Source organism: Plectropomus leopardus, chromosome 6, assembly GCF_026936395.1.
Source record: "Plectropomus leopardus strain MGB_pleo_1.0 chromosome 6, ASM2693639v1, whole genome shotgun sequence".
Classification (NCBI taxonomy): Eukaryota; Metazoa; Chordata; class Actinopteri; order Perciformes; family Serranidae; genus Plectropomus; species Plectropomus leopardus.
Window position 1 is genome coordinate 35,808,694 of NC_142181.1, and position 14,359 is coordinate 35,823,052.

At 41.9% G+C, this 14,359-nt stretch overlaps 1 protein-coding gene across 1 annotated transcript; it reads right to left on the reverse strand.

The window, feature by feature from the left end:
• Positions 1-9,499: 9,499 nt before the first annotated feature.
• Positions 9,500-10,192, reverse strand: LOC121942854 (uncharacterized). Its single transcript, XM_042486143.2, has one exon. The coding sequence runs from the start codon at positions 10,190-10,192 to the stop codon at positions 9,500-9,502; it is 693 nt and encodes a 230-aa protein (XP_042342077.2).
• Between the last annotated feature and the right edge of the window lie 4,167 nt (positions 10,193-14,359).

Consider the following 14,359-nt stretch of genomic DNA (forward strand, 5'->3'; position numbering starts at 1 on the left):
AGAAAAGATAAGTGTGTTTTCTTTTGTTCCCGTGCATCATATCTGCCAGTGACACCTTCTTCAACAAATGAATGATAATGCAAAATTAATGGCTCTCCTTCAAGGAAGGGAAGTAACTCATGTCCTTTGTGAGTTATTGATAACACTTAGAATTCTCTATATTTTCGAGGATAATTAATAATGAATGTAATTACAGCACAGCCATTAACCAAAAACGAAATGCTGTGCAGCACTTTGGAAATGAATTCTTGAGTATAGCTTTAAATGAGATTTTAATCAAAAAGCAGCAATGATGCTCTTAAAAAAACACACCCACATTCAACAGCACAAAAGCAGTTGGAAAAGTGATGATTAGATGCTGAAGATCATCTTTGTTCAAGGGTATAAAAATCCACTAGAGATGCAGCAATGGATTGCTAAAAGACAATGACGTTTGCTGGCATAGAAGCCACTGGAAAAGCGACCAAAGGCCACTAAACACCATACATTTTCAGTGGCACAAAAGCTGCTGTAAAAGTGAGGATGGCCCTTGACCCTGGATAAGCAGCAAAAGGTCCATAAAAAAAAAAACGTCCATATACACAACCCATGTTCCATGGCACAATAGACACTAAAAAGTGGGGATGGGACCGTAAAAAAATCAGCCGACCAGAAGCCACTAATTGCTAAAAGACAACGACCTTCAGTGGCATGAAAGCAGATGGAAAATGATGGTGCCCTAAAAATACCCATGTTCAACAGCACAAAAGCCACTGGAGGAGCAATGATGGATCACTTAAAGACAGCGATGTTCTGTGGCACAAAAGCCAGTGGAAAAACAATGACCTAAAAAAACACCAAGTTCAACAACATGAAAGCTGCTGAAAAGTAATAGTGAGACCCTGAAAAAAACATCCAGGTTCAACAATATAAAAGCTGTTGGGAAAGTTGCAAGGAGATGATGAACAACATTCATGATTAGCAGCACGAAAGCCACTGGAACAGCAGCAAAAGCCGCCAGAAAAGGATTGCTAAGATACGGCGATGTTCTGTGGCACAAAAGCCACTGGAAAAGCAGTAACAGGCTATTATAAACCAACCATGTTCCATTGCACAAAAGGCACTTGGAAAGCAGCAATGAACCGCTAAAAGATAGTGACACTGGGCGGCACAAAAGCAACTGGAAAAGAAGCAATAAGTTGCTTTAACTACCCATGTTCAGTGGCACAAAAATCACTGAAAAATTATTAACCAGACCCTGTAAAAACACCCACATTCAACAACACAAAAGCTGTTGGTGAAATGGCAATGGAACTAAAAACAACATTCACGTTCAGCAGCACAAAAGCCTCTTGAAGAGCAGCAACAGCTGCTGGAAAAGTGGCAATGGATCGCTAAAATACAGCAATATTCGGTGACACAAAAGCCACTTGAAAAGCTGTAAAAGGTCGGTATAAGTCACCCATGTTTAAAGGCACAAAAGCTGCTGGAAAAGTAGAAATGTGTCCCTAAAAAAAACTTTCACATTCTGCCATACAAAAGCCACTAGAAAAGCAGCAATGGATCACTAAAGACAGCGATGTTCAGTGGCACAAAAGCCACAGGAGAAGCAGTAATGGATTGCTAGACAGCAATGCTTGGTCACAAAAGACTAATAGAAAAGCAACGACAGGAGCCTAAAAAACACCTATGTTCAATATGAAAAAAAGGGGCTGAAAAAGTAGTGAAGGAACCCTGAAAAACAACACGTTCAACAACACAAAATCTATTGGGAAAATGGCGATGGGACGATAAACATTTACGTTCAGCAGCACAAAAGCCGCTGGAACAAAAGCGATGGATAAAAAAGGTCAACATTCAATGGCACAAAATGCACTTAAAAAGCAGCAAAAGATTACGATAAACAATAAACTTATTTTTAATGGCACAAAAGCCATCGGAAAAGTAACGATGAATCTCTATAAGATAGTGGCATTTGGTGTCACAAAAGTCACTGGAAATGCAGCAACAGGTTGATAAAAAGTCTCACATTAAGCAGCACAAAACTCAATGGAAAAATTGAGGGTGGGACTCTGAAAAACCTTCACATTCAACCGCACAAGAGCCATTGTAGAAGCAGCAATTACTTGCTAAAATTGACACAAAAAGCCTTTGGAAAAGCAGTGATAGTAACGCCCACATTCAGCTTCACAAAAGCTGCTGAAAAGCAGCCACTGGTCACTAAAAACAACCATTGTTGTTGTCTGTTCTTCTAAAAGACTCATGCAGTTCTGCAGCCATCTCACCCAAGTATCCTGCTTTTTTCCCTCAGCGGGCAAGTTTCGCCAGATAAAATTTCATGTGACTGCAGCTCCAATCAGCACAACTGTGGTGGCTCTTTGTTGCACCTCAGCAGGTGTAAAAATCTACCAGATGGGTTTTCAGTCAAAGTGGGTCAGTCCGGGCAGGGTGGAGACGCACCACCTGCTGCCTCTAGGGCGCTAACAGAAAAGCAGGAGCAGCATCCATATATCAAAAAGCTCTTAAGTCCCTGTTACACTGACTCCCCCACATCCACTTATTTACACATTTTTGCCACCTTAACAAGCTGTGGATATACTGAAAAAAACAATGTCAAATTCAATAAAACGTTTGGTCCCAGGACCACTATAGCGCCACTCACGTGCACTCCATTACATAATTTTCAATAAACCTAACAGATTGAGGTGTAAACATTAAAGAAATATAAAAATATCTTCGCTCTTTCTCAGCCTCGGCTCACAGTGCTCGGCTCTCCACAGTTCCCCCGGCACAGACATTGGTCCCACGATGAAGGATAAGCTGACCCTTCACCACAAGCATCAATCAGCCTCGTTATCTCGACCGCCGGGTGCCTCCTGGAGGAAAGGTAATATCTAACCTCTGGTATTGAAAGATCTGCTCCTAGAGCACTTTTCTGCTCATCTCAAACACTAACAGTAATACTCCTAGTACTCACCTCTGGACCCAGAGATATTTTCAGTATCACCAAAAAACATGCAGGGAACTCATTTTAACATAAAGCAGATAAAAAAGGAAATGAAGAAGTCAGTGATGACACCACAGTGCTAAATCTGCTCTGTACTCTTTACTTTTGTTGTTAAATAGAACACAGTGGAGGTAATGAGTTAATGTCACTTCAGGTGTAACTTATTCATTATCACCATTTTCTGATCTCTTGAATAAGAAGCAAAGGATGTGTTTCATGTGATTTACTTACTTACTTTAAAATTTTACGATTTCACACAAACCGGATCTTATTTCTGTAGATTTGGCTGTCACTTTTATAGATCTAATTGTCACACTGATAATGTTTCTTGCTCCATCTGACTTCATTGTAGAAATTAGTTGATTAGTATGAGTACAGTGTTATCATAACTGTTGGAACTGATGGACTGAACTGCAGTTACCAAGTTGTAGAAATGCAATTATTCTGAAGGTGTTGCATTTCTGGACAACAGTGTATCGCCTAAAATCCTAGAAATGTCCTTAAATCATGAAGTGTCCTGAAATCTAAGAAATGTCCTGAAATCTTAGAAACGTCCTGAAAGACGAGAAACAGCCTTAAATCCAAAAATGTTCTAAAATCCTAGAAATAAATGGGGCTGCTGCTGACCCCTGCCCTGCTGTCATTTTGCAAAAGTGGCCCTCATGTAAAGAAGGTGGGTCAGTTCTCCCTGATTTATGTCATTTATTCCGGCTCTCTTAAATTTGAGGATCTGCTTCTTTTCCTGTGTTACATCACTGTAAACTGAAGATGTTTGAGTTTTGAATTATTTTTCTTTGTGATAAAATGAGTGTGATTTCTTTTTCTCAGTATTTTCTGAGCTCAGTGTTTCCGCCCCTCCCTGTGTCCTGCTCCTCCACCTGTGTGCACACCTGCCCTTCATTAACCCTCTCAGTATAAACTCTCTGCCTGCCCAGAAACTCTCCTTTGCAACTTTGCTGCTCCTGATGTTGTTTCTCGCTTGTTTTTGCTCCACTTGTGTGATTGCTTTTGGTTTTGTTTGCCTTTACTAACAGTGAACCTGCTGCAAACCCTTACCCTGCCATTAGAATAGCACTGATCCAACAATTTCTCTCTCAGTACCAATTCCAACACTTCAGCTCACAGTTTCTGTTGATGCCAAGTTCATATCTGGATCCAGGGCTCTTTTTTCCTTAAATTTGACTGCATTTACAAGCGATTGCTGCAATAGTAGAGCTTGAAAGAGTGGCCTGAATGTGCTAGATGGAAAGTAAAAAATTGTGATTAACGTGGTCACATCATGACTAAAACCTGATTTATGTATTAAGGTCCATACCAGTGCCAGTGGTGGTTCGGCATGTCAGATTGGTGCATACTGACAAATTAACCCTTTTAAACCTGAGCAAATTGATTAGATTTTTTCGAAAATCATGGCTCGAAAGTGTATGAGCAACTTAAAAAGACATGGCACAAAGTTAGCAAGAACTCAGTAAAACGTTAAAAGAAAATTACTTGAAAATAAGCACACAAAAAAGAGAAGAGAGGGGTTAAAAAAAGAGAGCAAGAGAGAGAGAGAAAGAAAGAGAGAGACAGCACAAGAAAATGAACCCAAAATATTGCTGGAAATTGAAAAAAAAAATCACTTTTTTCTTTATTTAAATTTTTAATTATAAGAATTACAAATATAGGTCTTCGTGCAATTTTCCTTTTTTTTAATTCCCCAGTTTAATAAAATAATTTTCAGGGTTTAAAAAAAAAATCTATTTTTTTTCTTTAGGATAACTTACATTTTTAATTATAATAATTCTGAATATAGGTCTTTGGCCAATTTTCCTTTTTTTCTTTTTTTTAAATTTCCCCCTTTAAAAAAACAAAATAATTTTCAGGGTTTTCTTCTCACCCTTTGTCACCCTCCTTTACTAATTTATTTCAGTGTGCAGGGCATGTCTCGCTAAGTTGCTCACTACTTTTTCACCCATGTTTTTGAATGAAATCAAACCCATTTAATCAGGTTTCAAGGGGTTAAACAGCTTTTAAAAGGCATCCGAATGTCGTACAAGAAAACTGTTTTCCTTTTTAATGTTGTCACATTAAGGCTAAAACCTCAGTGCCAGTAGAGGTTTGGCATACTGGCTTAGTGCATACTTACAAATAAAAGCCCTTTATCCGACTTCTGCTGCTGAGTCTGCCTGTCTCAGATTTGAATGGTAACACTGACAGCATCCACTAGATGTCAGTACTGTGTTTGTGTTAGCAGTGTTGAAGGATACAGGAAGGAAGTGGATGTGTTTTTGGTTAGACAAAGAGATAATCCATGAAATGCTGTGTATTTTTGAGTCATGGGGGTAATAAGTATTTATCTATCAGTAAGTTTTCTGTCTTGTTGCCTTCAGATTTGCCACTTCCGTGTGTACATCAACACACTGTAATCACTGGGTCAGAAATGACTTATTCTGGTTCACTAAAGTGCTGATGAAACACAATTAACTTAGGCCTGCACTCATGGATTTTTTTTTTTAAATAATAATAATGTTTTACCTTTTTACAATTATTATTATTATTAGTAGTAGTAGTAGTAATAGTAGTAGTAGTAGTAGTAGTATTGTTGTTGTTGTTGTTGTTGTTGTTGTTGTTGTTGTTGTAGTAGTTGTTATGTTATTTACCCAAACAAATATGTTATTTTAAATCAGTTATTCTGACCAGCTGTCTAACATCTTAAAAACTCTTACATATGTATTAATAGTTGAACAAAACAATGTGTAGTAGATGTTCAAAATAGCAAAGGATATATATTATATGAACTAACAGTCACTTACATTTTTTTAAAAAAGAGTTGACTGTGACAATATATTTCACACATTTTTCATTGGTGCTGTATTTATTATCTTTTAAATGAGTTGCCAACTGATCTGACACTAATAAATCATTTTAAGTTGTTTTTTTTTAAGAAAAGTTTAAATAAATGTCCAATTCCATTTTCTCAACTACGATTTTATTCTATTTTTCTCCTTTGCGACAGTAAGTTGAATTTTTCTGGATTACGGACAAAACAAGACATTTGGAAAAACAAATTTTTGGAAAACACATTTTTCATCACATTTAATATACCAAACAACTAGTCAATTAACCAATAAAATAACCAGCAGATTATTGACAATAAATAAATGGTTAATTGCAGCCCTTCTGGCCACATTTAAGTTTTGGGCAAATGACAGTATTATAAATAATAACAGTAACACTACATTAAAACAACCTCTTGTCTTGGATAGCTTTCTAATAATGAGTACCAAGTAAAATAAACACATTGACCCAATTGGTTCAGTTTTGACCCAGTGATTTATTTTGTGTGTGTGTGTGTGTGTTTCTATGTCAGGAAGCTTGTCTTGTCGTATTACTGCCTCATATTCTAGATAGTAGTAGTTTTGAATCTATTAGTCTTTATTTTTATTTTCATTTACATCTATTGTATCCACCTGATGGATTTGACTTTGGCCCCTGAAATCTGATGTGCTACCCCACTATGATTGGCTATCTGTCCAATCAATTTAAACTCTTTGACCAGTAAACTGAATTTCCATATAAATATGCAATTTAGTCTGAAACCCGAGGGGCAGTAATGTGCCAGAGAAGTGTCAAGCCGGACTAATTTTACATACAGATAAACTGATACAACTGTTAAGAAGTTTGTTTGCACAGGTTTTATTTTCATTTTTGGCACTTTATATCGCTATTTACTTTTGGAGAAACAACTTCTTTCATAAAGTATGGAATCTTTATCTTATATTTGCGTGGTTTCACTCTGTTGTGTTGTGATTGGTAGGTCTAATTATCTTTGAAACTAAATTATAAACAGGAATGTAAGACACTGCAGTTGTTAGTAATTAAAAGAAATTTGGGTAGTGGAGACAAAAATGGTAAAGCTGCTACAACCCATGTGCCTGCAGCAGCACTCGTGCTTCATACCAAACCTGCATAAGTCAGTGCCCCACTTGGGCCACCGCAGTAAAAAAAAAAAAAAAAGTCTTGACATGCCACTGGTTGAGGCAGATGTTATAACATGACTATACATTAACATACTCTACATCAGCCTCAATATTGTCCCAGGATCAAAGCAACAGCAAAATGAACAAAGTAGCTACAGTCAGACTAAAGACAGCGAGAGAGAAATGAAGAGAGATTTTAAGGAAATGCAAAGTAGATAGGATGACTGAGAAGAATAATGAGAGATAAGACGGAGAAAAGGGACCAGATGGATGGAAAAGTGGGAAGTGATAGAGCTGGAAAAGGATGTTAGAGAAGGAGAACTGAAATCTAAAGTAAAAAGGAAAAGAGGAAAGAGATACAGGGGTAAGGATAAGTATGTGTGGCAAAGGAGAGATCCAGATGTGACTGAGGCCCACAATGGCCTGTCAATGGTGGTCAGGTGGATTGTCAGTGCGTCGCTGTAGCAGCAGAAAAAAAGCTGAAAAGCACTGCAGCACTGACATCTAGTGGACAGAAAACCAACAGCAACTTAGTATCAGAGGATACTTGGACTAACATACTGAAACTACACTGCTTAACTCAGTTCAAAGTAGAACACAAAGCTCATGATTCAAAAGCAAAATTATCCAAAATCTCCATGTACTCTGAGGTTAGCCCATACTGACACACTGGAGGGAAATCTTTTACACGCTCTCTCAGATGTTTAACATCAGATCAGAACCAGACCCCCTGGTGGATCTGTTTGGGGTCATGGAGAGGGAGACGCAACTCACTACAGAAAAAACGGCGCACTTTAGCCTTTGACTCCCTTCTGGTTGGGTTAGCAATGCTGCTCAGGTGGAGGAATACTTCCCCACCCACTCATGCACAATGGTGGTTACTTTCATTGTCATGTCCTGCTTAAAACTTTAGAAAATCACCCACTTTAGCAGTGAATTTATTCTAAAAGCATTCCAGACAACGTAAAGGCCCGACGTTTCGGCCTAGTCCACAGGTACACGTGTATTTAAAAAAAAAAAACATATTTTCTTACCCCAGATTTTTTAAATCCTGTAATTTTTTTCTTTTTTAAAAACACTGTCCATGTCAAAAGGTAGGCTGTTAAGCACATGCCAAAGCAACAGGTGGTGATGTAACCTCTAAGGCGATGGCCAATCAGGAGCATGAAATCATTACCACTGCGCATCACAGGGGAGACTGAAGTGAAGTTACACACACTCTGTCCTTGTGAGCAGCGCTAATCAGGCATGTCCCAGCTGCTTGTCAGCTGCGGCACAACAAGAGAAACGGTGGCTCGCCTTTGTTTTTTTCCACGTGCTGTGCGGGATTTTCAGAAGAAATAGACAGTGAAAATGCTGTTTTGATAATTATAATGACTCTATACCACCTTTTATCACAGTTTCAGTGTCTTTATCTGTCACAGAGATGAGAAAATACAAATAGAGTGGTGAAGAGATGAAGTGTTTTTGTAGGCCAACCAGGAAGATAGCATCACACTGGTTTCCCTTGCAAAAAACCTTATGGGCTTTATGAATGGGATTTTTGGTTATCGCCAAAAATATGCTCTGTGATGAAAACGAGTTTATGATACTTACACTTTTTGTTAAGCATGATAATCTTCACAGATGAACACCAATTTTGTGTGTTTTGAGGCGTACATGTAATCAGAAGCAAAAAGCAATTGTTAGGCTAAACACGACTACATTGTGGTCGCACAACTTAAACGTCACAACTACAAACACTGTAAAAACTTGTTGAAATAAGTTTTTATCGAATCGATCGAAAAATATTATAAACAGATAAATCTTCAAGTTCCAGTGCGACTCTGTAAAGCTGTAAAGCCGGGCAAGTGGGATCTTTAGCCTGTGTTAACCACAGACCTTATTTAAGGCATTTTACCGCAGAGGGAACCAAAAGTGCAAAAAGGCTACCGGACTTCCACATTTTGGGACTCATTACTTCAACACTCAAACTTTCCTGCTTCTGTTTCAAAGAAGAAAATTTTGGGGCTTCAGAGGCAAGCAGAGGATCATACTGGGATGTGCTTTGGTACGTCGGTGTTGTTTGAGAAAAAGGAAAGGTCTGAAAGGCAGGCATGCCAACGTGGATCTTAGCAAAGGGTCGCAGCAGTGAATTCTGAGAATTGAGAAAACTGTAGAAGGCGAGAATGAAGATGGCTTCTAGAGTTTGGGTTACGTAAGGAATGCAGGAATGAAGCAAGGACTTTGGGCTGGCTCTTGGCGTGTGAGGCTTCTGAGCAGTGAGGGGATCTGGGGGTGACCATGAGCTGGGCCGGGACAGCTGGTTTGGAGCTTGGAGGTAAACGAAATGCCGCTGAGGTAGACTTTGATGGTCTGGGTTTTGATTCTCATGGCAGAATGGGCCTGGGTGATAAAACAGGTTATGGTAATGAAATCAAGCAATGGAAAAGTTATATTATGCCTGTTGTGAAAGTGGTGGAAACAATTCCAAGCAGACCAATATGATGAGAGGGTTGCAGGGGTGTTCTGGAGTTCTGGGATTCCATGATCAGGGGCATAAGAGCCAGATTTAAATGTTGAAAGTCAAGGCCGAATATGGAGGAACCGGAATTTGGTGTTTGTCTGCATAAGGGGCCAAGCTTCTGAACTTCTGAAAAGAGAAACGAGAGAGTGAGTCAGCGATAGCATTGAAGTGGCCTGGAGCGTGAGCTGTGCAGAGAATGTACTGGTGTGTGAAGGAGTGCCAGGTTAGCTGACACAAGAACGGCATGATAGATGGGGAGTTGGAGCAACCTTTGTTTATGATATCAACGACTGCGAGATTGTCTGAGTAGATGAGGACAGATTTGCGGCACCACTCGTGGCCCCAAAAGGTGGCAATGACTGTAATGGGGTAGATCTTGTAGAGAGCAGATAAAGTGACCTGGTATTTTCTTTCCAGCTCTGTGGGCAATTCGTCTACAAACCATTTTCTTTTGTAAAAGCCCCCAAAACCAGCAGATGGAGCTGTGTCATTGAACAGGTTGATGTCATGAGGGTGAGTCAGGTGGTCGTCATAGAAGGAGATCCTATTCCAGTTGCCAAGGAGATATAGCCAGAAGTGGAGCCCGGCACGGCTTGATGTGTCAAGAGAGATGGAGGTCAAGAGCCATGTGACAGAAGAAGTGATAGATAACAGGTGAGTTATGAAGGCCCACCCCTGGGGAATGATGCAGAGTGCAAAATTGAGGTGGCCCAGGAGGGAAAGGAGCTGGAGCCTCATGTACAAAGACTTGCGTGGATTTCCTACTGAAACATGGCGTACGCTCAAATCCAGAAAACGTCGTACGCACAAAAAAATCCTGATGTATGAATCTGGGCGCACGCATGAATCCAAGCACATTCCCTTTGTACATCCCAATCAGCGTGGAATTGAGCGCACATGTTGGAGTACCCGACCACTCCCTGTCCACGCCCCCATTTAAATAAGCAAATCATATTTAAATAAGCCCTGCACCTGCACGATCAGAAAATAAGAAACAAAAGACGAGTAAGACGGGATTTTAAGCTTCCATTCATTAAGTTTATACACTTACACGGATCACACACTATTGTTGCAAATTAGTGCAGAAGTGCGCCGGGGAGAAGGTGAGGCTGATAAGTCTTTACGCACACTTTACGCACGGGGTTATTAACATGAGTACGTTGCGCACAGTGACAAATAGGGGCTTGTTAGAAAGATCTGAAACTGTAGTTTAACCAGCAAAACACAGCAAGTCACTAACTCTAACCGCTGTAATGATGCGGTGAAGACGGGATATGATTTGGGGGCGCACATGCTCAATGCGCATCACAGGGACTAATATTAGGATAATTACACGACAAATTTATTTACCAAGAAGCCACCCATCGCGCACAGTGCCAGCTTGTAGTCTATTCCCAACCATGCTGTTACTCAGAATGCGTGAATCGTGCGTTGAACCAGGCCACCTCGCCACAATGTTGGTTAACTGCATTTGCGCATCACATATGATCTGTACATTGACGGCATGTAAGTGGTTCCTCTTCACGTCTACAAATTCATCATGTGACGGCGCTTTTATAGCAATGTGTGTGCAGTCAATAGCTCCGATTACATTAGGAAAACCGGCTCTCGCTGCAAATTGCGCTTTAATGTTGACCTGTTCAGCTGCATGGTATGGGAATTTGATATATCTGGCTGACATGCGGATAATTCCGTCCCATACGGCTGGCATGGCTCGGCTGAGGGTCGACTGGCACAGTCCCGATCGGTCGGCCAGCTCCCTCTGGAATGCCCCGGTTGCCAGGAACCCCAGTGTGGTCAGCACCTGTATGGGCACAGGCAGCGCATGGCTCCTGGCTGTGTTGCGCTCCAAGGCCGGCCGCAGCTCTGCGCACAGTTCCACGAGGATTGCCCTCGGGAACCTAAAGCGGCTGATGTGCCAGTCGTCATCGTGTGCCAGTACATCGTCTCTGTCTCGAAACACACACTCTCTTCTAATTGCACCATTTGCAATGTCCTCTAATGCTGCTAAAGCTGCCATTGTTTTCAGCGGTACTTTTTGCACCACTTTGCGCACGCTTTTATATCCACTCATGTAATTGGAGACACGTATGTTTGTGTGTGTGTGTGTTAATTGTTCACTGGTGTTAATTGTTCATGTGTCTCTGATGTGCACATCATTAAGTCATCATTCAGAGGACGGATTGGTTACACGTGTTTATTTTATGTTTCCCAGGATCACCTCTGAGTGTCGCCAAAGTATCAACGGCTGTAGAAACATGCGTACGCCAGCTATGAAGTTGGCGTGAGGCACCGCACATTTCCACGGTCATTTCACTCTTGATACATCTGAACTTTGCCGTGAGAAAGAGCGTACGCCACGTTTTTGTGCGTACGCACCCTTTGTACATGAGGCCCCTGATGTTTGGTGCAGCTCGAGGCAAGGAGAAAATTCAAGATCAAAAGGCTGATGTGACTGAGCTTTTCAGTTGGAAGTGAGGCCTGAAACAGTTCTGTATTGAGACTGACACCGAGGAACTCAAGGGATGTGGTTTTCTCCGCGGACAAAGGGATGCCAAGGTTGGAGAAAACTGATGTGAGTGCAGTGAGACCAGAAGCCACCAGTAAAGAGGGAGGGGTGACATCAAGGAACAGAAGGTTGTGGGTGTTCGACAGGATCCAGCAAAGGGCTTCCGACAAGATGTCGAAGAGTTTTACAGCCAAAGGGAGAATGGGGAGAACCTTGGAAGTACTGGTGATGTCCACTTTAGAGAGCCAGGACCCTTTCTTGGCACAGTTGATGAGGGCTATGGGATGGTTGACAATAGCGTAGTGGAGGGAAAAGTCTTTGCTTGGGATCAGGCTGTTAATGCTAGGGATGGTGCAACCATGGGAAGCTGAGAGATCCAGCATTTCTTTCTGGTTGCGATGCCGAGGGGTCTGATGTGGAAAGTCACGCGTGCATGGCCTCCTCCCCAGAAGGAGCAGAAATGGAGAAAGCGGCACTGTGACATGTTGCAACCAGCATCACTGAAGTTGTTGCAGATAGCTCGACCCCCGTGGTACATAATGGGCCTGCCTTTTTTGTCTATGCCACCGGTTGCAGGAAAGATGGCAGGAGAGGGAGATACCGGCTTTGGAGGGCTGGGCGCCAGAGGGGCTGCCGCTGACAAATGGGAGAAGGATGTGAGTCGTGCTGAGGGTGGGCGAGGCTTGGCGTGGGTGGGAATTGAGCAAGACGAGGCTGGGTGAGAGGGAACAGCACATAGGGAGCATTGCAGGGCTGCACAAATAGCAAAGATGTGGCAGTAAATTTCATTGTCCAGACTGCCCCAGTAAATGTCTTCATTAAACTGTTGAAGACAGGCTGCGGCTTCTGTATAAAGTGGACATGATTGTTGGTAAAATGGTAAAATGGTTGGTAAAAACCATTGCCACCAAAGCAGAGGGCCAGATTGATAATGATTGCCAAGTAGTCGTCCATTTCCTGTTTACAGGCAGGGTAACAGGAACACAGAACATCCCTAAAGAGGGAGAAAGTATATACAAATTCTGTGGGTGTTCTTCAAGAAATCTGCCCCCAGGAGGCTGGTGTAGACAATCTGATTACAAAGATTGGAGGGAACAGGAGAGGGACGGGAGATGAAAGTGTTGGGATGGCAGATGGGAAGATTAGCTGTGGCCAGGGAGAAGGCAGGTGATGCCCGCTGCAACGGAAAATGATAAGAACAGAGACCAGAAGGACCTACATCATGCACAGGATGAGAGGGAAAAGTCATGGCATCCCGGTGCCAATGGCCCCGGACGATACGGGTTGGGAGGCAAAGGCAAGAGCCTCTGTCAAGGCTGGCTGCCGCGGGTGTTGTAGATGAATGGTAGGGGGCACTGACATCCCAGTGCCAGATGCCCCAGTGAAGGTTAGGAGGGTATTTAAGCCAAAAGAGGCACAGTTGAGGTGTGGTCCCGCTCCTGAAACTCTGCTGGACAGCTTCACGAAAAAGCAATGTTTCTGAAAATACCCGTGTACATGTGGACAAGGCCTTAGATGCAGTTTAACTACACTGAACACTATTCACTCACTTATTTTACAAATTTCTATATGTGTGTTTTTTTAACATTTCTTTTTTGTCACCCTTATTTATGTTATTATGTTTCATTTTTGTTTGGATACATTGAAGCCAGCTGCTGTTGATATATACCTATGCTTATCTCATATCCCTGCAATAAACATTCAGCACTTCACTTTGATATATACTGACAAATTTCCATAAAAATGATTTTGGCACTTAAAGTAAAAAGAAAAGGTACACTGAAATGATACTTATGAAACACCCATAATATATCCATGGTTTTCAGAAGCACACAGCTCCATAGTTTTCTTCTGTCGCCTAATCACCTCCAACTTCCAGGCGAGTAAGGATCATTTCTGTGGTGTTTGTGATCATTGTGACTGTTTGTGAGTGTTTGGGACTGTCTGTATGTACTGTACTGTGTGTATGCTTGGGTTGTCTGTTCTGTCTGTCTGTGTTGCAGGGGCTGGGCATGGCTTCCGGGTGCTGGAGCTCTGGGCACACTCTCTCACCTGCGCCTCATCTGCAGTCATCCTCAGTTTGAGATTCACTTTGTGCCTTCTTTTGATTTGCTCTTGTGCTTCTTGGATTTTTGCTCATTGCGCCTTTTGTGTTTTCTCCAGTGCCTCTTGTCTCCATGCTCCAGCGCCTCACCACCCAGCCCCTCACCTTTGTGTTCAGCCACCACCTCGGGATCTTCACCACCCTCCAGCTCACCAACCTCACCTGCCAACGCTGCCTGCACCATCGTCAACCTCACCTGCCATCCATGCCCACATGGTCCCCGGCTCCCTTCCCCCACTACCATTCCCTTCCATTACAATATTCTAATTAAATACATTATCTGTTACTTCTC